The sequence below is a fragment of the Balaenoptera physalus genome, assembly GCF_965194825.1.
Source record: "Balaenoptera physalus genome assembly, chromosome: 11".
NCBI lineage: Eukaryota > Metazoa > Chordata > Mammalia > Artiodactyla > Balaenopteridae > Balaenoptera > Balaenoptera physalus.
Genome location: NC_138896.1, coordinates 46,528,127 through 46,554,868, shown reverse-complemented (window position 1 = coordinate 46,554,868; position 26,742 = coordinate 46,528,127). Strand labels below are relative to the sequence as shown.

Below are 26,742 nucleotides of genomic sequence, written 5' to 3'. Positions count from 1 at the left end.
CATTAGGAGCTATCGGTTTTAACTTTCTTCCACACTTTACATGAAAAAGTCATGCAAAATGTGAGCATTTTTAGTCAAGTTAAAAATGTAATGGTTCACAAAAAATGAAGAATTTAAAATAACAGCAGCCTCGTGAAGCATTCCATCTAGAGCAAAGATTATTTCTTTGAGCAATTCACAATTAGTTGTGAATTTTTTATGAGCAAGTCATAATTAGTTACCACATCTGTAAAATAGAAGTTTTATGTATTCTGTGATTTCCAAGATTAGTCTCAGCTTAAGAATTCTGTGATTCTAAAAATTCAAGGGGGTACAATAATTTGCTAGTGAGACATGGTTTATTTCAATATGAATAATAGGTGGTTTTGTTGTTTAAAAATCTTCCTATCAATTATGAAATTAAATCTCACACAAAAATTAGACACCATAAAATATTCTTGTTTCAGTAGTCATCATTATGAATCAAGTGTAAACTACTACGGTAATATTCAGCATAACATCACTCACACCATCACTTGGAGAGCTATGAGGACTTGAACTGCCAACACAACTTGGTCAGAGATATAGAGCTGCATTTTATTGAGAAGCAGATACTGAGTCTATCATGAGCTTTCTCATATCCAAAGAATAGACAAGCATTTTTCTGAGAAAAAGTATCAAGTTATGTAATATTTAAATATATGATTTAAAGAAGGAACCTGTATTCCATCTAGACTCTAACGGTTTAATTAATCAGGTTCCTTAAAAAAGACACAATACCCCATCATATTTCTACCATATTTCATTACTAAGTAAAACTTTTCATGTACATTTCTATGACAGCCCAATTTAATATTTTAAAACATAATTGCAAAGTAAATTTCATAAAACTTAAATTATAAATATATATCTATTGAATGTACCTATCTTGCAATAGTGTTATTGAATGTACCTATCTTGCAATAGTGTAAGTCTAGCTCAAAATAAACACAAAAACCCAAAACGTGTATGCCCAAAACACCTCATCTGAAAGTTAAATTTTATGGTTTGATGTGCTGTAACAGCTTATTCTGTTTGAAATAATTATAAACACAACCTTCTACTTAATTGTATTTACTAAACTTTATCATATTAGAAGACAATTGGTAAACTAGAGCATTTATTTCTGTAATCTTTATTATTAGGATAATTATATGGTCTTTGCTTCAGATACACTCTTCAGAAAGTTAATTACCAGCTTAAATCTTTGAGTTTCCTTTTTTTTTTTGCTTAGTTAATTTACTTGAAAAAAAAAAAGAAAGAAACTGCTTTCAACCATTGGAATTAATGAATATAAGTAATGAAACCATGCTATTGAAATGTTATATTTTATAATCATGATTCTGCTGATAAAAATATCACATGATGACAAAGTGTCTAGTGAAAAAGTATTTTCAAGAAAATACTATCATAATCATTATATAAATGGACTCTGAATATAGAAGACTAGAGATTACAATCCAAGGGTCTAATAAAGACTATATTACCTTCCTAAATATAATAATTCTCTGCTGTTTGGCTAATGCTGTATATTGACAGTAGCATTAATTCTACTCCCTGTTGTAATAAGAATATGCATTTTAACATGAACCAAAACATTATTGAGTGTGCATATTTGAAAAATCAAACTGTTGAACTATTTACATGTTAAATAAATGATTAAAATATCTAGTTATGCTTCCCATATTCACAGAATAAAAATACAGCCATCAGTTGAAAATTATTGTACTTTCAAAGTGTTTTCCTTTTTCTATGTCAGTATCATATATTTGTATATATTAATAAAATGAAGCTTTACATTTATTTCATGAAAGACAATGAATAAAACATCATCTTATTTTTATCAATTTTTTCTTAATTCTATGAGAACAAAGCATATATTGCAGTACCTTTGGATACTGTTTGACAGGAATCAATACCCTCTCTGAGAGCTTTATGTTTTTGTTGCTGATGACATCAAGATATTTCTTTTCTTCATCTTCTTTTTTTCCATCAGAACCTTGAAATTTTTCAATTTCTGAAAAAAATTCACAAGAAAAACATTAAATGAAATGAGAAGTCATCATAAATACACTGACTATTCTTATCACTCCCCTTCTTAAATAAGATTTTGAAGAACCTTGATAAAAGGACTGAAAGCTATGCTACTGTACTGTCTGTACAATGATCTATATCAACTAAAACCAAAAAACGACTGAAGATACGACTGTCTTCTGTGAAACAAAGGATGCATTTAATTAACTTTTAACATCTTCAAACAAAATTTGAGAAAGAATATTCCCTTTCATTATTTAAAATATCTAAGCAAACATAAATTTCCTAGGAGCAATGAATGGAACAAATATATTTTAACATTAAATGTTTTGTTTTTAGTCAGAATTGTTCCTAAGGAAAAATAATTGAAAATAGAAATCATCCATTATCTAAAACAGGGTAGTAGAGATAAACAGTATGCTATTTTATATTCTAACAAACTTAAATCCAATTAAAAAGGGGGGTCACAGAAAAGTCACATAAAGGATTAAATCTGTAAATGCTATCATTCATATTCATCAACATGAAATTACCTACATAGATGTTTAAGAGGAAATACTAATTTATCCTTATGAGAATCTTCCCAAAATGAATATTTTTTATTTAGTTATTAATTTTTGTCTGCACTGGGTCTTCATTGCTGTGCGTGGTCTTTCTCTAGTTGTGGCGAATGGGGGCTACCCTTCATTGTGGTGCATGGGCTTCTCTTGTGGTGCGCAGGCTTCTCTTGTTGTGGAGCATGGGCTCTAGGTGCGTGGGCTTCAGTAGTTGTGGCTTGTGGGCTCTAGAGTGCAGCCTGAGTAGTTCTGGTGCATGGGCTTAGTTGCTCTGTGGCATGTGGGATCTTCCCAGATGAGGGCTCTAACCCATGTCCCCTGCACTGGCAGGCAGATTCTTAACCACTGCACCACCAGGGAAGTCCTGAATATTTTTAAAGCAAATGTACACTATTTATCCTTCCTTCCTTTTTAAAATTAATTTATTTGCCACAGAAATACAAAGGATCATAAGAGACTACTACAAGCAACTATAGGCTAATAAAATGAACAACCTGGAAGAAATTGACAAATTCCTAGAAAGGTACAATCTCCCAAGACTGAATCCGGAAGAAATAGAAAAAATGAACAGAAATTGAATTCGTGATTAAAAAACTCTCAACAAACAAAAGTCCAGGACCAGATGGCTTCACAGGTGAAGTCTATGAAATATTGAGAGAAGAGCTAACACCCATCCTTCTGAAAGTATTCCAAAAAACTGCAGAGGAAGGAACACTCCCAAGGTCCATCACCTTGGTACCAAAACCAGACAAAGATACCACAAAAAAAGAAAATTATAGGCCAATATTACTGATGAACATGAAAATTCATCAACAGAATATTAGCAATCTGAATCCAACAAAACATTAAAAGGATCATACACCATGATCAAGTGCGATTTATCCTGGGGATGTGAGAATTTTTCAATATCCACAAATCAATCAGTGTGATACACCACATCAACAAACTGAAGAATAAAAATGATATGATCATTTCAACAGATGCAAACAAGACTTTTGAAAAAATTCAACACCCATTTATGATAAAAACTCTCCAGAAAGTTATACAGGGAACATACCTCAACATAATAAAGGCCATATATGACAAGCCTATAGCTAACATCATACTCAATGGTGAAAAGCTGAAAGCAGTTCTTTTAGGATCAGGAACAAGACAAGGATGTCCACTCTTGTCACTTTTATTCGACATAGTCTTGGAAATCCTAGCCATGGAAATAATAGAAGAAAAAGAAATAAAAAGAATCCAAATTGGAAAAGATGAAGTGAAACTGTCACTGTTTGCAGATGACATGATATTATAAATAGAAAATCCTAAAGATGCTGCCAGAAAACTACTAGAACTCATCAATGAATTTGGTAAAGTTGCAGGATACAAAATTAATACACAGAAATCTTTTGCATTTCTATACACTAGCAATGAAAGATCAGAAAGAGAAATTCAAGAAACAATCCCATTTACCATCTAATCAAAAACAAAAAATACCTAGGAATAAACCTACCCAAGGAGACAAAAGACCTGTACTCCAAAAGCTATAAGATGCTGATGAAAGAAATAAAAGACGACACAAACAGATGAAAATATATACCATGTTCTTGGATTGGAAGAACATGGTATTATTATATTGTCAAAATGACTATAATAGCCAAGGCAATGTACAGATTCAATGCAATCCCTATTGGTTTATCTTTGTCACTCTGTCATAGAAATAAATTAAATTTGTCTGACATTATTTGCTCTCTACAAAATTACCACTTAGGCATTTTTAGACATTTGAAATTTGATCACTTGATGATTAATTCCAACAACTTTTCTATCAAGAAATGGGGCTGGACGTAATACCATTTCCACTGCTTTTTCTGTTAATTTCTATACTTTCCTTTAAAAACTTCTTTTCTTTTTTTTTCTTTTAATTGGGGTATAGTTGCTTGACAATATTTTGTTAGTTTCTTCTGTATAGCGAAGTGAATCAGCTATATGCATACATATATCCCCTCCTTTTTGGATTTCCTTCCCATTTAGGTCACCACAGAACATCGAGTAGAGTTCGATGCTATACAGCATCATTCTCATTAGTTATCTAATTTATACATAGTAGTGTATATATGTCAATCCCAATCCCCCAATGCATCCCATCCCCCTTTCCCCCCTTGGAGTCCATACATTTGTTCTTTATGTCTGTGTCTCTATTTCTGCTTTGTAAACACATTCATCTGTGCCATTTTTCTAGATTCCACATATATACATTAATATACAATACTTGTCTTTTTGTGTCTGACTTACTTCACTCTGTATGACAGTCTCTAGGTCCATCCACGTCTCTACAAATGACCCAATTTTCTTCCTTTTAATGGCTGAGTAATTTTCCATTGTATATATGTACATCTTCTTTATCCATTCATCTGTGGATGGACATTTAAGTTGCTTCCATGTCCTATTGTAAATAGTGCTGCAATGAACACTGGGGTGCATGTGTCTTTTTGAATTATAGTTTTCTCAGGGTATATGCCCAGTAGTGGGATTGCTGGGTCATATGGTAGTTCTATTTTTAGTTTTTTAAGGAACCTCCATACTGTTCTCCATATTGGCTATATCAATTTACATTACCACCAACAGTGCAAGAGGGTTCCCTTTTCTCCACATCCTCTCCAGTATTTATTGTTTGTGAATATTTTGATGATGGCCATTCTGACCAGTGTGAAGCCATTGTAGTTCTGATTTGCATTTCTCTAGTAACTAATGATGTTGAGCATCTTTTCATGTGCCTCTTGGCCATCTTTATGTTTTCCTTAAAATTTTTTATATTTATTTTGCTCTTCTGATAGTTTTCAGGGAATTATCTTGTCTTCCCTGATGTATCTATTAATATATGACTAATAGATCAGTCATTGCACTTCTCGACTGTATAGTCACAAAGTGGTATATACCAAACTTGCCTGGTTTTAAAACCATGGAAAATAATGCATTTTGTAAATTTTTAAAGTAATTCTTTTTTTACTTCATAATTAATACATATTCATTTTGGAATGTTCAGACAATATAGGTATCCATAAAAATGTAAAGGCACTGATTATCATCCAGCAATAACTGATCAGTTTTTTATAGAGATGTTGAGTCATTTTATATAGTTACTTGTTTATACAGTCTCTATTTAAATTTGGCTTCCATATTATTGGAAAAACATAATACATAAAAGAAAGCTTAATTTTGTTAAAAAATGTTAAACTACAAAGATTTTAATATTTTTGTTTTTCTTTCACTGTTTATGTGTTAAGATATAGATAGATAGATATTTAGATAGGTAGATAGATTCAAGGATTTATTTTAGCATTCACTAACTTAGTTTTAGTGGCTATCACCACAGTACACCATAGGATTATGTGGAGATTACAAGAGAGTTAAATGTTGGTATGCCTGTATGCACCTTGCACAACTTCACTCATTGGTTTAAGTCAGATGGAAGGTATAGTAAGAAGGTATTCTCTTTATTATGGTAAAAACTACATAACATTATTTATCATTTTAATCATTTTTAAGTGTATAGCTCAGTAGTGATAAGTACATTCACATTATTGTGCAACAGATCTCCATAACTTCTTCATTTTACAAAATTAAAACTCTAGACAATTCATTAAGAAGACATAATAATGATAAATACATATATACCTAAAAAGGAGCACCAAAATATATAAACAATTATTAACAGACATAAAGGAAGAAATTGACAGCAACACAATAATAGTAAGGAAATTTAACACCCCACTTACATCAATGGATAGATCATCCAGACGGAAAGTCAACAAGGAAAGAGTGACCTTAGATGAAACATTAGACCCCATGGATTTGATAGATTTGTACAGCACATTCCATCCAAATACAGCAGAATACACACTCTTGTCAAGGACACATGAAACTTTCTCAAGGATAGACCATATGCTGGGACTCAAAACAAGTCTCAATAAATTAAAGAGGACTGAAATCAGATCAAACTTCTTTTCCAATGAAAATGTTATGAAAGTACAAATCAACTACAAGAAGAAAACTGTAAAAATCACAAATATGTGGAGACTGAACAACATGCTACTGTACAACTACTGGCTCAATGAAGAAATCAAAGGAGAAATTAAAAAGTACCTGGAGACAAATGAAAATGAAAATGTGACATACCAAAAATCTATGAAATACAGAAAAGGTGTACTAAGAGGGAAGTTCACAGCAATACAGACCTACCTCAAAAAACAAGAAAAAGCTCAAATAAACAATCTTTACACTTAAAGGAAATAAAAAAAAGAGAACACATGAAAAGATGCTCAACATCACTAATTATTAGAGAAATGTAAATCAAAACTACAGTGAAGTATCACCTCACACAGGTCAGAATGGCCATCAACAAAAAATCACCATCTGCATTGACGACCATCCACATCAACCACTTTTCACTTTTTCAGACATTGAGCCCAAACTACCTTTCTGAGTTCTAAAACTTCTGACTTGACATTTCCACCCTAAAATTTCCAAGACACTTGAAACTCTAACTGAATTCACCTTAACTCTAAAGCCTATTCTTTCTGGTCACCCTAGAACAAGAAGAACACGGATCTTAGCCATTACCCATGAGCTGCTGCCTGGCCCTCCTCACTGTGCAGGCAACAGTCACCGAGTCCCCTTGGTCCCACTGGGGCCCCTCAACCCCAGCCTCCACTCAGGGGCTCTCCACTACTCCAGACCCTTTCCATCCACTTCCACCTGTGGCAGCAGACTTTAAACTAGTTTCCTTGAAGACCATGCATGACTTATCTTTCACATCCCAGCTAGCTTTTTAAAACACAGATCTGAGCCTTACACATTCCCCTTTTGTATAGCAGTATGGTATTTGTGTCGTGTTTATTCCCTGGCTCTACTGAGCATTCAGATTTTCTTTGTTGGTTGAATGAGTGTCAGTGCACTGACAAGTACCTGCTTCTTGCTGCCTGAAAGTTAAATTCTTAATTTTTTTCCTGTCACTAGTAATCAATCAGCCATTCCTTTCTCGTCTCTGGCCACAGTCTAGTGTTGTCTCACAGCATTCCATCCTTGCTCAGACCCTAAGCAGACTGCATGCTTCCAAAGTCGTTAGTTTGCCACTCCTGATCCCTCCTGTGTCCTCTGATTGGTGGAGGGCTACTCTCCTGTTTTTAAAAGCTTGAACACTCATCTTGCATGACTATCCCATCCTGGGTCTCTCTTAACACTTTGTACTTTTTAAATACAGCACTTTTAATCACTTTGTACTGTTCTATTTACAACTGTTTGCCACCATTAAACTGTGACCTCCTTGAGGCCAGGGACCATATCACATTTATTATTATTTTTTATTCCCAGCACCCATTACAATAAACGATCAACTATAAACTCAGAATCGAACTACTCATCAGACTGTCCAAATAAGTTTCTCTAGAAAAAATGTCTCTTGGTATTTAAGTCAAAAACTTCATACAATATATGTGACTGTCAATAAAATGATTTTTAGATCATTGCTTACATGGGAAAACTCTTATTTATTTCCACAAAACACAACATTTTAAAATTCATATTTATTCCCACAAAATGCAATACAATAATTTTTATAATCTGGAGTGGTTTTAATCTCATGTTTGAATGTCCATGTTTGAAAGCCTAAGGGAAAAGGGACTGACATCTAAAGGATGGGATGAGCATTCAAAACAACTACTTTTTACACCCTTATTGTTTAGTAAACATTAGGTGATATTTTAAGCATTTTACAACCAAACATGATCTTGTTACTATATGTTGCTGTTTAGCTATAATTTTGGTTGTAGTTTAGAAAGTTGGCTGAAACTTTTGAGTTGACATGTAATGCATATAATTTTTCATATAAAATATTGAAAAATAAGCTCTCAAGATGGTCTTTTTTACTCAATATATTTGATTTTTTTCCAGTGAATTACTAATGTTACGTGGGAGCAGTCTGAAGTCATTAATAATTTACTTCTGATTTTCTTATATTCATATTCAACTATATTTCTAAAGCATGAGTAGAACGTATGTCCTATGTTTGTGGGAAAAAATGAGAGACTTTACTCTTGCCAAAGGTATCTTGGGATACACCATCTTAATAAAAAGAAAACAACACATTTAAAATCAGCTGCTCAAGCTGCACTGTTTGGTTCAAATTAAAATACTTTTTCTGAGCCTACTTTTACTGTGATAATTATCTAAATCAGAATATATTCACCATTTTGACTAATTTTACAGAAATACTACACCCAGGTGTGCTTAAATTGGTTTTCATTTATTTTCAAGATGTTTAAAAGCCTAATTACATCAGGCACTCCTTGTGTTTAATTTTCCTGAATTGAATAAAGGTGGGCTATTATTCACTGGAGTTAAAAATTCCTAACATGTCGACAGAAAAAAGCATTTAAATAGAACTGAGTATGACCTGCTTCACATTCATCTGCTCCAGGGCACAGTTTCTTCATCCAATGCTTTCATCACTTAGCAAATGTTACAGAGAGTGTCTTACTGTGTGTAAGTCACTGGGAGGGAGAAGAAGTAACACTCTGTGCTCAAGTGCTAACTATCCAATGGCTTATGATTCCAAGTATCACAGTGAATAGTTTATTTTATTGTTTTTCATACCATTCCTAATGTCTTACCTATATATTTCAATAAGCCATACTTATGTAAACCAAATTCAGAAGTTTATTAAATACATTTGCAGTATTTATGAATGGCACAAATAATAAACTGGGAACCGATCTTCCTTAGGAGCATTGATCTTGCTGAATAATATATGCAAATGGTACCCAATTATGACACTGGTATATAGAAGAAATTCCGAGATTCCATATATGCATATATATAAATATATATATGTATATACATATATATACATATATATATATATATATATATATATATATATATATACACACACACACATATATGTATATATATAAACCCCTACCTTGTTGGATTGTTTTGAAATTAGCTAGGATATAATTTATGGGCTTGGTGTTTGTGGTGATTTCCAATCTTTAGCAAAAATTTACCAACCTTTTCCCTTTACCCCAGTCATCTTTACCCAACTAATAAAGAGGGAAACTCCTATAATGAATCAAGGGCAAATAATCAAGGGCTATATTAGAAAATAAAATTTCTACAGTAGTTAAAGATGATGTTTTTTTTTTAGCTTCTTGGATCTATTCTACTTTCCATTTGTTTTTCCTATTCCTCTTTTTAGTTATCCCCATGCAGCTCTGATAAAACAGACTGGCCATATCTTATGAAGGGTCTCTGATCACCATGGTGTGGTGCTGAACAAATTCACACAAAGGCCTGCCTCTGGCTGCTCTTCTTTAGATGCAGTGAGAAAAGTTTTATTCTTTGAGTCTGCCTTCCTCTGCCTCTCCTCGCAAATAAAGCAGTAAATCCTTGAGGAATGAAACCATCCCTGGACCTAAGAGAAAGGGGCCAGTGTCTGGTTGCTACTCAGCCTGAATTTCATCTCAAGGTAGGCTTGATTCCATAGGTCTCACAAACGGCATAGCTTGTCATGATAAACTATAGAATTCTATCTCTATGGACTTGCCTCTTCTGAACTTTCCACACAAATGGAATCACACACCATGCGGCCTGTTGTGCCTCGCTTGTTTCACTTAGCATATCATTCTTGAGGTTCATTCATGTTGTAGCATGTATCAGTACTTCATTCCTTTTTACAGCCAAATAATATTCTAATGTATGTATACATCTTACTTTTTTTACCCCATTCATCAGCTGATGGGAATTTAGGTTGTTTCTACATTTTTGATAAAATACCTAGTGTTGTTTTGAGCATTTGTGTACCAGTTTTTGTGTGGATATTTGCTTTTAGTTTTCTTGAATAGATTCCTAGGGGTGGAATTAACTCAGTCATACAGTTTCTATATGCTTAACATTCTGAACAATCGCCAAACTGCTTTCCAAAGTTACTGCATCATATTAACATCCAACACTTGTTATTGTCTATCTTATTTTAGCCATCGTAGTGTGTATGAAGTTGTATCTCATTCTGATTTTGATTTGCACTTTTAATAACGAACTATGTTGACATCTTTTAATGTGATTACTGGTAATTTGCATATATTCTATGGAGAAATGTGTACTCTAATCCATTGCCTATTTTTAATTAAATTAATAGTCTTTTCATATTGAGTTGTAAGGTTTCCTTACATTCTTGGATACAAGTCCCTTATCACACAGTAATTTGAAAATATTTTCTCTTATTCTGTGTTTTCTTTTCACTTCCTTGATGGTATCATTTGAATCACAGAAGTTTTAATTTTTATGTAGTGCAATTTTTCTCCTTTTTTGTCACCTAACTTTTATGTCATATCTAAGAAACGATTGCCTAACTAATGGTCAAAAAGATTTATTCCCATAGAATTTTATAATTTCAGTTCTTACATTTAGGTCTGTGATCTATGTTGAATTAATTTTCTGTATATGTTGTGAGGTAGGGGTCCAACTTCATTTTGCTGCATGTAGATATCCACTTGCCCCACTACCACTTATCAAAAGGACTATTGTTCCACACTGAATGTTCTTGGCACCCTTCTTAAGAATCTATAGTGTGAAGATCTATTTCTGCATTTTCAAATCTATTCTATTGATTTATCTGTCTATCCTTATGTCAATACCACATTGCCAATACTATGCTGTCTTGATTACGTCAGTTTGTAGTAAGTTTTGAAATCAGGAAGTATGAGTTTTCCAAATTTGTACATCTTTTCCATGACTGTTTTGGCTATTTAGGTCTCTTGGATTCCCATATGAATTTTTGGATTAGTTTGCCAGTGTATGAAAGAAAGCAGCTGGAATTTTGATAGGAATTGCAAAGAATTTGTATGTCAATCAAGGAATTTTGTCATCTTAATAATATTTAGTCTTTCAAATCACAGACATGGGATGCATTTCCCTATGTTTAGGTCTCCTTTAATGTCTTTCAAGAATGCTTTGTAATTTCATACATTCCTTAGACTTCTTTTGTCAAACTCAATCCTAAATAATTTATTCTTTTTGATGCTACTGTAAATGGAATTATTTTCTTAATTTCATTTTGGATCATTCATCTCTGACACAGAAATACAATTTATTTGTGTATAATCTTGTGTCCTGTAACCTTGCTGTATTTTTTTAATCAGTTCTAATATTTTCGTGTAGATGCCTCAGGATTTTCTACATCAATTACATTTTGATATTTACATTCTCTTAACAATCTTTGTTTCCCACCACACATTCTTTAGAACAGAGTATCACTACATTAGTCTTCCAGATCAGTAACGTTTTTAATAAAATAAATTTAAGAAAGAAGACTGAATCAGAAATTTCTTAGTCACCAAACAAAAGTTCTCCCCTAGAAAAATAAATACATTTTGTTATAGAGCACAGACTATATTTTTATCTAGTAAAATTGAAATTATTATTGTGAAATAATGACAGCACTCTGAAAATCTTTTCTGAGCTAAAGAAAGAAAAAATGCCCTTGGGCAATGGATATTCAATAAATCTTCACTGAATGAATATAAAAATGAATGGCATGTATAAAAATATACAGAGTGTGCACAGTCCAACTAAGAAAAATCCATGAATTCTCATCCCCAGAGGAAAGTCTTAGTACAGAAAAGGGTGCCTGAGCACTGATTCCCTGGTTTAGGCTGGACAGTACAACACTTAGCTCTATTTCATATGAACAAATTGGGGGGAAAAAGAACAGGACTGAACATTAGAAATTATTTTTAATTTAAATTAATGAAATAATTAGGAACAATGCTTTGCATGTTGTTAAGCTGACTGTGTCTAAAAATATTACAACAGAGATCGAATAAGCATCTGTCATGGATTCTACAAAGTGATCTTCCATTCTAGGTAGGGGAGTGGACCAAGTGACCTCAAAGCTCCATGTAGGATCTATAATTATGTAAATAAAAAGAACTCAAGTCTTTAATGAAAAGTGAATATTGTTTTCATAAAATGAAATTTGGAACGTCTGTCTAGACCAACTCTTACCACTTGCAGAGCCTGTAGTAATTGTGCAAATAGGAGCCCTTATACCATAAGGCTAAATATTTAAAAGTTATAAACCAAGTTAACAAAGAGTTAAATAAAACAAGTTCTATTCTTCTACAATGACAAATAGCCTTCCAACTTAATATTGGTATTAGTATTCATTAGTTCCTAATCAGTAGACTTACACTTAGGTGAAAGACCTGATGGAATTTAGATGCCTCAGACTCCTTCAAGTTCTGTGCGAGAACAGATGGCATGGGAAGAGCCAGGTTACTCTCTGCTCTATCCAGTACCACAAGGTGAAGCCCACATCTGTGTGGACATCCATCCCACCCGACCAAATTGCACAGAGCCATATCTTAGAATTCTTTAGGTCTGGGGTGGGCACATCTGTGGTATGGTCTGTCCTTAGAAAGATGGACACTCAGCCCACACCACCAAGCTCCACCATGCATCCTCTGCACACACTCTTTAGGCTCGGGGTATGCACCCAGTGGCGTGGTCTGTCTATGGGAAGAGAGACACCCAGCCCACACTACCAAGCTCCAGCCATACATCCCCTGAATGTAGCCATTCCTTGGAAACCTTCAGGCTAGATTTTCATACACTAGCAATGAGGTCTGCCCTCAGGAAGATAGTCCCAAGAAATATATTTAAATAGGCCCTAGAAGTGGGTATGGGGTCAAATGGGCAGGGATTTGGGTGTTTCAGGTGTGTCTAGAATATGTTCTAGAAAATGGAGGTGGCGGCGTCAGCTGTACATGGGCACAACAATTTGGTCCTATGAGGCTCCTTGCCACAGGGGGAGGTACAGCCAGAGGAGAACCACAGGGGGCTTCCACAGAGCAAAGCGCTCAGAGCAGGGCCCCTCTGGCTCAGGGTTAATTAAGATGGAACCATGTTGGTCATTCTATAATCTACTTTGTCTTCTTTCATTTTACCAAGCAGGATAAAAATCACAATGACAAAAGAATTTGTACAATAATTAGAGCACCTACTTAAGCTTTTAATCTTATGAGAAAAATTCCAAACAAAGATTCAGAACATGAACATTTCAATCAAAAATAAGGTATTAGATGATAATAAATGAATTTGTCATATACAGGTAATTTCAAGGTCCCTTGGATATGTAAGCTAAATTAACAGTCTTATGTTTTCCCTAAAATGCCATCACAATTTGAGGCAAATGTGATAAAGATATACACCATAATATCAAGTTACAACTTATATACTCTATTGTGAACATAGATCAAACAGTATTTCTAAAAACCTGTATTTTCCTGTGGTACAATCAAATCAGCATGAATTCTAACTGGTATCATACACAATACATGTCCAATCATTTACAGGAACTGTTCCTTAATATTACTCTGAGAACACTGCTTCTAAGAAAATGGGTCCAGAAGGAGTTTACTATTCTAGTAAGACATGTATAGCCAATTCGACTATTTATCACACTAAGCATTAAAAATGAGCTTTCTTGAGCCCCGTCTTTCAGACTAATAAACATGAAAGCAGGGCAGAAATAGAGACACAGATGTAGAGAACAAACATATGGACACCAAGGGGGGAAAGTAGCGGGGTGGTGGTGGTGGTGTGATGAACTGGGAGATTGGGATTGCCATATATACACTAATATGTATAAAATGGATAACTAATAAGAACCTGCTGTATAAAAAATAAATAAAATAAAATTCAAAAAAAAAAAGAAAGAAAAGAAAGCTCTCTAGTGTATCTAGTAAGGACAAAGTACATGAATTTATAAATATAGATTTTAGAGTAGAGATAAAACTTCTAAAGCTTACATAAACAGATGAAAGAAGTTTATATAAAAATAGAACAGAAAAGGTATAATTAAAATGTGGCAAATGTGGCAGACTGTTGAAAGACATTTTGAAAGTTGTAAGAAAGGGTTGTGAATGTTAAGATGCTTAGAACAAAAGTGTGCAGTTCATATTAAAATGTCCAATATACTTTAAGACACCACATAAATGGCATCTAGCTAGTATAAATAATAGAACACAATGAACTACACGTAGAAAAATTCATGCCTTTAACAAAACTGAATTAATTTTTGAATCAAACTTTCACTTTTGCTTTGGACAAATGGATTAGAAGAATAAAACATTTTATCCTATAACCTTAAAACACTAGTTACTATTATAAAGTCATTTGTGCTTTAACGCCTTAAGCTAGTGGAGAGAAGACTATTTCTATAAAAGACAGCCAATGTTCAGCAATATCAATGTTCACACATTTCAAAGTTATGCACTTTCATAAAATTAAAGACATAAATGTTTCAAGGATGTGTAATCTATCTTCTTGATTTTAGAAATATTTTTTCTTATAGATATCCAAGAAGTCATCTTTAAATAACCCTTTGGGTCAAAAACTCTACATAGTTACTTAAATGCACATGCAATAAGTATTTGTTATTTAAGATGTAGTTTTCCAGCAATATGTGAAAGTAACTTTACTTAAAAATAAATCCATACTAAGTAGTATAGGGCTTGTGTTTATTCCAATTATACACTTCACACTAGTACATGCATTTGATTATAGCTGGAAATACTATTATAATACAGTTACACCATTTCCCAAATATCAGTGAATAAGAATTTTGCCCTTAAATTTTCAGAAACTGTGTTCTTCAGATTCTCATACCAACTTTGACTAATAATTGACCACTCAATTCAACTTCATCATCTGTGGGTACCTCAAAAGCATAGAAATGTGGCAACTCCCCTGATCTTTTATCTCTTTATCCCTTTATATGAAAGACATTACTCAGTCTTTCCAGTGTCCTTTCAAAATATTTTCAGGATACAAATATACATGCAAGTATATTCAAGTATGATATATCCATATTCAAGTATGAGATAAGAAGCGTTATGCTACATAATACAATCACAGATACATAGGAATAGATATATGATTGATACACAGACACATAATAGAGAGAGATGGATGGATGGATGGATGGACAGATGGCATTGTTTCCCTACTGACTTCCTGTCCTCACTTCATATGTAGACACACTGCTGTTGGTCTGTCTTCTCCACATCCAGACATGCAAGGCAGTGTGTTGGCATATGCACCATTTAACAAGTCAAGGCTATAAACTTCCACCTAATGATATTTAACTATGTATCCACCTACCCACACATACATAAAACATCTATACTATATATGTAATAAGTATGTTATCAGTAGAAAAAGAATAACATACAAGTAAGCAAAGCAGAATGGAAAAAGATTAAATAATCCCACAGTTGCTACAGTCAAACTTTTATCTATGCTTCCACATTTCAAACAAGATTTTGTATATTCAACAAACATTGACTATCTATTATGTGACAGACGTTGTTCAAGGTGATTGGGACATATCAGTGAATAAAAACAAATTAAAGGACTCTGTAAGCCATACTATAAATTTAGACTATCTAAATTTATATATATATATATATATATATATATATATATATATATATATATATATATATAAACACGTTAATAACAAAAACTTAATTATTTTAAATGGCTAAACATAATGCCATCTCTATAGTCTGAGGAGCATTCCGTGCAAAGATTATTGTAAAAGATACTGGAGTTTCGACAGGAGGAAGTAGAAAAGGCAAAAAGTGTTTTCAACATCTCTCTCAGGGTAGGAAGAGCAAAAAGTGTTTTCAACACCTCTCACCCCTGCCACTCTCCTTTCCTGATATGTGAGAAAAAGTTAAAAGGGAAGATTTGAAGACAAGAATCAAAGACAGAGTAAGACAGAGGCAGATCATGTATTTTGTGAAAGTGGATGAGCTTCATTTTTGGTGATTTACAGAGCATTCCTCAAAGTATGGTATAAGGTCTTACATACCCCATATGTACATGGAATGCATGTACATATACATACATTCACACACTCACTAACTACCACCATACCATCAGATATTGAGAATAGTATACAAAGTGCTATTTAGAGCTAATATCTCATAAGCAAGAAATACTGAAAATAGTTTGGCTTTTATTTGTCTGTTAAGAAAAATTATTATCAAAGAACCTCAGACCACCCACTTTATTGGGTGGAATAGTAGAAAACAGAGATGATATTCCTAATAATTCTCTGGTTAAATAATAAATTCCTGATAAACACTTAACAGGTGCTAGTCACTATAGAAAACTTAAAGCATATTATTTTAGTATTCTTAAAATCATCAGCGAATAGATTATCTCTTTTCTAGAAATGTTATATTTCTTCACGTGCTTCCAATTAAGAAATATTCACAAGACAAATTACTTTATCAGAGAAACATGAACAGGCATGGTTAACTTAACACTGATCCACAAACAACAACATAATCACCGATTTTTTTCAATGATTTTAAAGATGAGGTTAAGAAACTCTGCCAGAATTAGTCTCTAAAATAAAGACAGAGGAGAAAGTCAGGAACAGGTACAGGTCACAAAGCCACTGAACTTTTCTTAACAATACTCTAAAGCAGGGGTCCCCCAAACCCCAGTCCGCAGACTGGTACCAGTCCTCGGCCTGTTAGGAACCAGGCCACACAGCAGGAGGTGAGTGGTGGGAGAGCAAGCAAAGCTTCATCTCCCACTTCCCATCACTCGCATTACCGCCCAAACCATTCACCCACCTCCCCGGTCCATGGAAAAATTGTCTTCCATGAAACTGGTCCCTGGTGCCAAAAAAGGTTGGGGACCGCTGCTCTCAAGTACTACCAAGTTCCATCTACAATGAATATTCAAAAAAAACAAAAAACAAAAAAAACACTTGCAAATTTCAAACCCAACCTAAATTCTTTCTCTCTTTCTCTAAATACACATATGCACAAACACACACAGTTCTAAAAGATACTCTTCAGTTTAACTCTTATATTGGGGTAACTCCAAAAAACAAACTTATGTCATAAATTAAGCATCTGAATCCTTGTAAACATCAGTTAGTAATTATCAAAACAGATAATGTGTATTCCTCATCAAATAAAATCATCCCGGAACATTAAATTATTTTAAAAGAAAATACTATATATTGGGTTGGCCAAAAAGTGCCTTCGGTTCTAAAGTAAACATAAAAGACACATTTTTCATTTTCACCAAGAACTTTATTGAACAGCGTATTCACCCTTTTGTTCCACTAGCTTCTGCCATTTTTCAGGCAACTTCATAATTCCATCTTCCCAAAACTTTTTATCTTTTTGAGCAAAGAACTGTTCCAGTTGCCTTTTACAGTCTTCCCAGGAATTGAAATTCTTTCGATTAAGAGAATTTTGTAAAGACCTAAATAAATGGAAATTCGAAGGTGCAATGTCTGGTGAGTATGGCAGATGCATCAGAACTTCCCAGCCAAGCTGTAACAGTTTTTGCTTGGTCATAAAGAAACATACAGTATTATGTTATTCTGATGGAAGATTATGCATTTTCTGTTGACTAATTCCAGGTGCTTTTCGTCCCATGCTGCTTTCAGTTGGTCTAACTGGGAGCAGTACTTGTTGGAATTAATTGTTTGGTTTTCCTGAAGGAGCTCATAATAGAGGACTCCCTTCCAACCCCACCATATACACAGCATCACTTTCTTTGGATGAAGACTGGCCTTTGGTGTGGTTGGTGGTGGTTCATTTCGCTTGCCCCACGATCTCTTCTGTTCCACATTATTGTACAGTATCCACTTTTCATCACCCGTCATAATTTGTTTTAAAAACGGAACGTTTTCATTACATTTAAGTAGAGAATCACATGCAGAAATACTGTCAAGAAGTTTTTTTTCACTTAACTTATGTAGAACCCAAACATCAAAGCGATTCACATAACCAAGCTGGTGCAAATGATTTTCAATGCTTGATTTGTACATTTTGAGTATGTTGGCTATCTCTTGCGTGGTATAACACTGACTGTTCTCAATTAATGTCTCGGTTTGATCACTATCAACTGTGGAGCATCGTTCAGCAAGAAATCTCCAGCACGAAACTTCGCAAACCACTTTTGACATGTTCGATCAGTCACAGCACCTTCTCCGTATACTGCACAAACCTTTTTTGCATTTCAGTTGCATTTTTACCTTTCTTGAAATAATAAAGCATAATATGGTGAAAATGTTTTCTTCCATCTTCAACATTAAAACGGCTACACAAAAATTCACCAATTTTGATAAGTCTCTTTTTATATGCTTGCTGATATGACAGCTGTCACTTACAATCTAACAAAATTGTTTTGAATGAAGTTAAAAACAACTAAGTGCTACAAGAGCCATCTTACGGGAAAAAAACGAACAAACTTTTTGGCCAACCCAATATATAAAATTATCAAGGGAAGAACTGACCCTTGATAGAACAGATTTAATAGAATCATACAGAAAAAAGAAGCCAGATTGTAGTCATAATATTTCAGAGATGAAACGAGACTGGGAAATAATATCCTTTTTGTAATAGAAAATAAATGCCTTAAACTTCTTATTCTACTGCATGTGTGTTTGTTTTCATAAATAGGTTTTAGTCCAAGAGACACGAGTAATGATGAAACACTTTGGTATTTAATATAAGAATAAAATGTATTTAGAAAATAAGTATCAACTGTGAGATTCTGTCCACAGCAAACTGGACAGCCTTGCCTTCTATCCCTTGCAGATCTTTCTCTCTGAAAGCTCAAATTCTGTTTTTTGCCTTTTGATGTTTCACTTGTTTACTTTGAGATTTGATTTATACTGCAGAAAATGCATCCATGGCAAAATTTCCTTGTGCAAAAAATACTACTGTTGGACTGCTGGTATGCTTTATTTTTTTAACTCCACTATATACATTTTATACCATTCTGCCACATGCAGAAAAGGATTATATATCACATTAGAAGCATCACTCATGATTATAGAAATGCAGGTATGAAATTTTAATATATTATGGTATCTTTTAATACCAAATAGGATTGTGACCTCCAGCAACATCTCCCCAACAACGGTTCCACAAACAACTGTGCCTTATTATTTGAAATTAACAGCCCTTGCCGTGACTATTTCCAATTTCATTCTGGCACTCTAGAAAGCTGTAATAATATGACATTTCAGAGAATAAAACTTTCTGAAAATGGTAACTTAGGTAAATTATAAACCCATACAAATGTTGACTGGTAGTAACGGTTGGGTAAGGTCATACAGAACAGTCCTCCCTCAGGTAACAAAAAATTAACCCTGAGTATAACAAAGAGAAGCAGCTAACTGAAGGCACTGAAGAAGGGCCAGAAACACGCCTGGAAATGGTGACATCACTTTCACTCACATCCCTTTAACCAGAATTCATTCACAGGACTGCAGCTTATCTGAAAGGGAGATGCAGAAAGGTAGTTTTCTCTTTTTGTCTGAGTGCCCAGAAAGAGAAAACTGGCTGAGCAGCAAGTCTCTGCCACTCTCAGATTTCACCCACAGCAGCAAAATTTAGCTGGACAATAGGTACTGGTCACATATACTTTCCTCCCACCCCTCACAAATCACAATAATCAATTTCCACTTATTTTCATTCAGTTCCATTTCTTCCAAACTTGAAGGGCTTAAAGCTTTCATCACTTTCATCAACAATCCCCCAAATACTATTTTACCTTTAAATACCAAAAACCTTCAGAAAAGCTGATTTTCAAGTACTAGGATCACTGTACATAAAAACATCTACACTGCTACATAAAATATTCAATGACAATTTGGAATCATTCAACAAAAGGTTGAACAATGTGATCAAGAATAAAGTTGAGTGATACTTCTAAATAAAACTATTGACACAATGATTTATTCTGTGGACCTTTAAAATCTCTCAACATATCTAATCTGTTTTATCATAAAACTTAAAATTCTTATGAAATACACAGAAATGTTTATATGTAATAAAAGCAGTAGATCATATAAAGGTTAGGAAACTAAAAGGGCTGAAAACACACCCTAAGCATTTAAAATATATTTACTCAAAAGGTCTCTGGGAGACTGAAGTTCCGTAAATTACTATAATGATGCAGTGCGATGATGGTGATCTTGGGAAGCAAAGCAAAAGTAACATAGCTAAGGCTTAATCTACTTTCTTCCAAGAATTTGAACATATTTCTTTTTCTTCCTTCTTTCCTTTTTCTTATTCAGCACTTGCAGTTTTTCTCCCAGTGGAAGAAGAGGAGATTTCAAGCAGAACAAAGCATATCTGAGTAGACTTAAAGCCTGGATCCCTAAGCCTTGGCGGAAATAAGAAGCCTGAAGTCTGCACCTGGACACATTTGTCCAGACAGCTTTAGTTTTTAGTCCCTGGAGAGCCGTGGTATTATTAAAATGAGGGACCTAAAACCTGTGACAGTGGTTATAGGGGCTGAAATCAAGAGTAGGTGGACTAACAGACTATGGAAACTATATGTCCTGAAGGTCTTCATATCTTCTCAAAAAGAGATCATCTAATTTAAAAAAAAAAAAAAAAGGTGTCAAAGAACAAAATTTAAGACTATGTTCTTGTTATCTTCAACATCTCTCCTACACTGTTATTTATTCTGAACATGGAATCAATTCAAAGAGAATAATACACGTACTTAAATAATGCAGAAGAAGAAATGTTTCTATGCCTTTTTCAAAAGAGAGGTGAGACTCTCTCACAAACCTAACATCACATGCTAAATGATAGTGAGATTATTTTTGATCATTCAACCCTATATTCAAAGGAGCAGAAAAAAATAAAGCTTAAAAAAATAAAGGAGCCTTTAATAACTGGTTTCTGGTTTTTATATTCAGAGGATTTTTTGAATTTTTGATGTCATGTCACATTATTCTCAATTAATATTTCTGACTTAGAAGTAAAATTTTAATATATTTAAACATTTATCGTGCACTTACTAAATCCCAGATGCTGTGGTAGGCTCTGTGGATACACATATTAACAGTATTCAGTCTTTATTATTGAAGAGCTATTTCCAAACACACAATTGTAATACAATGTGGTAAATGTGATAAGAGGAATTAGTGAAGTACCAAGAGAGCAGAGAACAAAAAATGAGCTAGAGTATTTGGATATAGGCTCATAAGTAAAATGACATTTAAGTTACATTTTCTATAAGAGTGACCAACTGATGTCTTGATTAGACAGTTTGATTCTAAAAGAATGTGTCATATTGTCCAAAATATGTAACATGGAAATATAACTTGCTTCCCATAATCATAAGGACTTATTTTTTAAAAGCCAAAGGAAAAAAACATAGTAACATAGAAGCATAAAGTATCAAAATATAGAATCTGGAAAGTTTAAGTAAATGAAGTTTTAAAATGTATTACTGACTGGTATTGGGAGAGGGATTCTGCTTTTACAAATAGCAGACTGGATAACTTGAATCAATCCTCCTACCGGATTTAAGGCTTACAAAATCTTAAAAGTCTAATGAGAGAGAGAAGAATTTCTAGGCCCACATCCAACAGAAGGGTGAAATCTGAAGCGGTCGGTCTAGCATTTAGGTTTGCTTTGGCCCTTGGGGCATCTGCCAACACAGAAGAGACCACACAGGAACCAGGCTGATTGTCTCTTGAGCTACAAGGACAAAATGTGGAATCAGGGTGGGTAAAGGGGAAAAGGAGTAAGGGAACACTCAAAGAATGGGTGGAAGCCAAGACACTAGTCGTCTGGGGAGTCCAGAAATACCTCAGGCCCCAAAATATGACTAACGTGATTTCTGAATCTCTAGTATCCTGGGCACCTGACAGAGAAAAGGAATATCTTCTTTGGAATAAGACATCATCATCCTAGAAAAATACTGATTTCTTCAAGTAATTTTTAAATAACAACATCCAGCAACAAATAAAATCATGTACACAGATAAAGACAATATGAACAGAACACAAACTACAGAAATAGGCACAGACTCATAAGAAGTACAGCAATGAAAATTATAAGAAATAGACAAATATTCAATATTTATGGAGATGAAATCTGGAACTAAAAAATTCAGACAAGAATTGGTAATACTTAAAAATTTCAAAGAGAATATTCAGAATATAAATATTCAATAATAAAATACAGAAGGAAGCATGAGGGAAAAAAAGAAAAATTATATGAGAGTATAAGAGATATAAAAAGCAGAAGGAAGGGTTTAATATAAACTTAATTGAAGTACCAGTGAGAAAAGAGAAAATGAAGTAAAAACAAAAAATGAAGAAATAATGACTAAGAGGTTTCCAAAACAGATGATACACATCAACCCACACATTCAATATTCCTGTCAATCCCAAGAAAGATAAATAAAAATAAACTTATGTCTGATTATGTCAACATGAAGTAGCAAAACTAAAGATAAAGAGAATATAGTATAAGTAATTAGAGAAAAAAAGATGTACTGGAGGGGAGCATGAGATAAACTGACAGATAAGTTCTCAAAAACAGCAATGCAGGTCAGAGCACAGCTGAATGATGTCTCCAAATATGTGAAGGAAAATAACTAGCAACCTATAATTCTATACCAAATAAAAATATATCCTCCAAAAATGAAGGTAACATAAAGACCAATCAGTCGAAACCAAACTGAGTATTTGCAAACACAAGCAACTGAAATATTGAGTATTCTTCAGAAGAAAAATGACCTCAGATGAAAGTGCAAACATGAAATGACAAAAAGCAGAGCAGCACAAATAGTAGCTACAGGGGGAAATCCAAATGACTCATCATCTTTACAAAATGATAACAAGATTTTACTGTGGATTTTATATAAATATAAATAAATATATGTAGACATGAATACACATATATAAACAGGCAATATATACACACACAAACACACACGTACACATCTATATACACTTATTTATATACACACGTATGTAAAATACATGTGTGCACACATACATGAATAACTCATACAATAAAAGTGGCATATAATCCCAGAGGGATAAATGGATTTGAAGTGTTCTAAAAAACTTATGTTCAAGAGAAGAGTGGAATTAGCAATTAACATTAGACTATGCTAATCATCCAACTTTAAAAATTATATATTGCAGTTTTTAGAGCAATGGAAGAAAGAACACCATAAGAATATATAGGTTTCCAACACAGTAAAAAGGGAATAATAAAATAATCAAGGAAAAATAATTCATGAAAAAATATAGTGACTTCAAAGAAGTAAGACATATAGAAAGCATTTAGATTATAATAGATTTCAAAGCAAATATATTGGTGATTACTTTTAATAGAAATGAAATTAAAGCTCCAATTTAAAGAAGAAGATTGTTGGATTAGAAAGAAACACAATTATTTGCTGTTTATAAAAAACACAAATTAAGGAAACAGAACAGTGGAAATAAAGAGATGTATGTATGAAGACATACTACACACACCCTAAAAGAAAAGAAAGCTGGAATAGCCTTGCTAATATCACAAAGGCACATAAGAAAAACTAGATTAAAAGTCACTTCATTGTGATGATAGGCTTAATCAGAAAGATAAAAAGCTCCTAAATTAATAAACACTTAATTACATGGCCTCAACATAGACAAAGCAAAAACTGATAGTGCTATATATAAGAGAAAACAGAAAAATCCACTATCACAGCTGCAGTTAAACTTGATTCATCTCAATAACTGACAGATCAATAAGAAAAAAAAAGGGAATCAGTACTCTGAGCAAAATAGTTAGAAATTTAAACTTATGGGCATATAAAACACTAATTTATATTAATGTTGTTAAAAGAATATTCTATTCAACCACACACTAAAAGTTCACAAATTTACAAAATTGACCCTTTACTGGGCTAACAACTAATTTTTACAAATTTTAACAAATAGAAATAATACAGTTTGCAGTCTATTACTATAATATAATTAAGTTAGAAACAAATAGCAAAATAATAAAATAACTAGAAATCCCTGCATATTTGGAAATTAAGAAATATACTTCATAAGCCATTGCCTAAAGATTTCACAATGGAGATTAGAAAACATTTTCAACTGAATAATAAAAAATGTAAAATTTGAAACTGTGTGAGAGGTAGTAGAAATGGGTTTGCTTCTCATAACATTAGTACTTTGCAAATATGCATGATTGTGGTATGCATGCATGTGTGCACACTCTGGTGTGTGAGGGTGTGTGTGTGTGTGTGAAGGGTGTAGGTATGCATGTGAATATGACTTTCTAAACATAACTCTTTCATCTGGTATTCACATGAAGAAATGGCTAAATGTTCCCTAATATTGTTGAAAAGTGTAGGACTCACTGAGAGACTGAATAACATTTTTCAATATGGCACCATTCTATGGATTTTAAAAATTATTTTGACATACACAATTTTCTCCGTACATGCTGACATTAGAATTTATCTCTACATAATATTTAATCATGAGTCAGTCCAATCCATCTCTGAGATTACATATGAAGTAAAGAGTATAGTGTCTAAAGAAAAAAAATTTTGAAGTGTACAGTGTTTAGGAATGGAAGCATGGCTTAAGTTTTTACTGTTAGTGTCTAAAAATCAGCTATGTGTCATTTTGTGACATAGTATCTGAGTTATAATGCCAAAGAATGAAATGATAAAATAATTCACTACCCAAATATCAACAGAAGAAAAATTTGCATACTCAAAGATACCCATATCTGATATATCACTATAAAAACAACATTTCCTGGTGGCTTGCCCATCACCTCCATTTGGGCTATTCTTATTCTTGATTTTGATACTCTCTTTAATACTGGCAAATCTAGTAATTCTCAATTGAGGGTGATTTTACCGCCCCCCCAGAGGTATTTTTTCCTTCATAACTGAGACTGATGCCACCAAATCCAGTAGAAGACAGGCAACCTGCTAAATGTTCTATAATACATAGAACAGACTCACCCAGCCCAAAAACTCAATAGTACCACACTGAGAAACCCTCATCTAATCTGATCAATTCAGCAGGGTTTTCTCACCCCTCTGATCTCTGTGTGACATTCATTGTGTTGTTTTCTTTCATGTTTTCTAGACTGGATGGAGATCATCCTTAAAATAAGGAAATAAATTTTAAATTTGTCAAAACTTTAAGGTATAAAGATTAGGATATACTTATTGTCTGTAGACTTCACATAATTTTACTTAGATACAATTTTATTTTATGATATAATTTTATAATTACTATTCGCACTTCCATGAAAGAATCTTTTAATCATATATTTGATTAGGAGAGGAAATATGATTACTCTGTCAATTTGGAATATGTTCATTTAAATAGGGATTTAAATTTTTTTTTCATATTTTACACATTGGCATTAGAGACCTAATGATCTTCATGAGACCTGGAGATGTCCTTTATGTATGCCTAGAAACCATGACTCTGAAATTGGTATGTTGGCAGAGGACAAACTCACTCCTCGCTGAAAATCTAGATGCATCTGTGTCCTTCAATATGAAGACCTGAAAGAGCCTAGTTTGCTTTATCTTCATATATTACATTAATTTCAATTCCCCTTTTATTTTTGGCAAGTCTATAAATTATTAAAGCAAAAATGTTTCATAAGACAACATAAAATGGTTTTTGGTCAATTTTGAAGCTAATTTAGCAGGAAATTAAATGACAAATACAACAGCAGATAAAAGAAGCCCAAGAATGAAATATCTGCAAAGTTCACACACCATTAAGTGACTCGCAGATTCTCTAAATTGGTAAAGTTGTTAGAATTAAAACATAAGGAAATTGTTAAAAAAAAAAAAAAAAAAAACAACTGAAACTCCAAAATTCAGCTGGGATTTCCAGTTTGTAATAGGCAACTATCTTTCTTCTTAAGAAAGATCGTTTTGAATAACTATAGTCATATAGCACTGTAATGATCATCACTGAATTTAGAGCCAGATCAAATCCTAGCTCTGTCACATTAAAGCAAATTAAGGACATTTACTATGAAGAAAGTGATTAGAATAGCTCCTAGCACTTAAAAGAAATTCCTGATCATTATATTTTAATCAGTGTATAAATACTATATTTACTCAATTCACTATTCTCCAAAACTTTCTGAAAATAAAGGAAAAGAAAGATCAACTCAGAATCCAGAGATCAATTAAAAACTCAAACTACTATATTTCAGTTTGACTAAATCAGGCAATACTGCTACAA

The 26,742-nt window shown here is 33.3% G+C and overlaps 1 protein-coding gene and 1 long non-coding RNA gene across 2 annotated transcripts in view; one reads left to right on the top strand and one right to left on the bottom strand.

The window, feature by feature from the left end:
* The window catches only part of LOC309638421, a 1,167,492-nt gene that overhangs the window by 1,841 nt on the left and 1,138,909 nt on the right, over positions 1-26,742 (top strand). The window lies entirely within an intron of this gene.
* KHDRBS2 (KH RNA binding domain containing, signal transduction associated 2) overlaps positions 1-26,742 on the bottom strand; it is a 754,183-nt gene that overhangs the window by 647,126 nt on the left and 80,315 nt on the right. Inside the window, exon 2 of the mRNA XM_082414355.1 lies at positions 1,908-2,035. Coding sequence (XP_082270481.1) covers positions 1,908-2,035 — 128 coding nt within the window. The remainder of the gene's footprint in view (positions 1-1,907; positions 2,036-26,742) is intronic.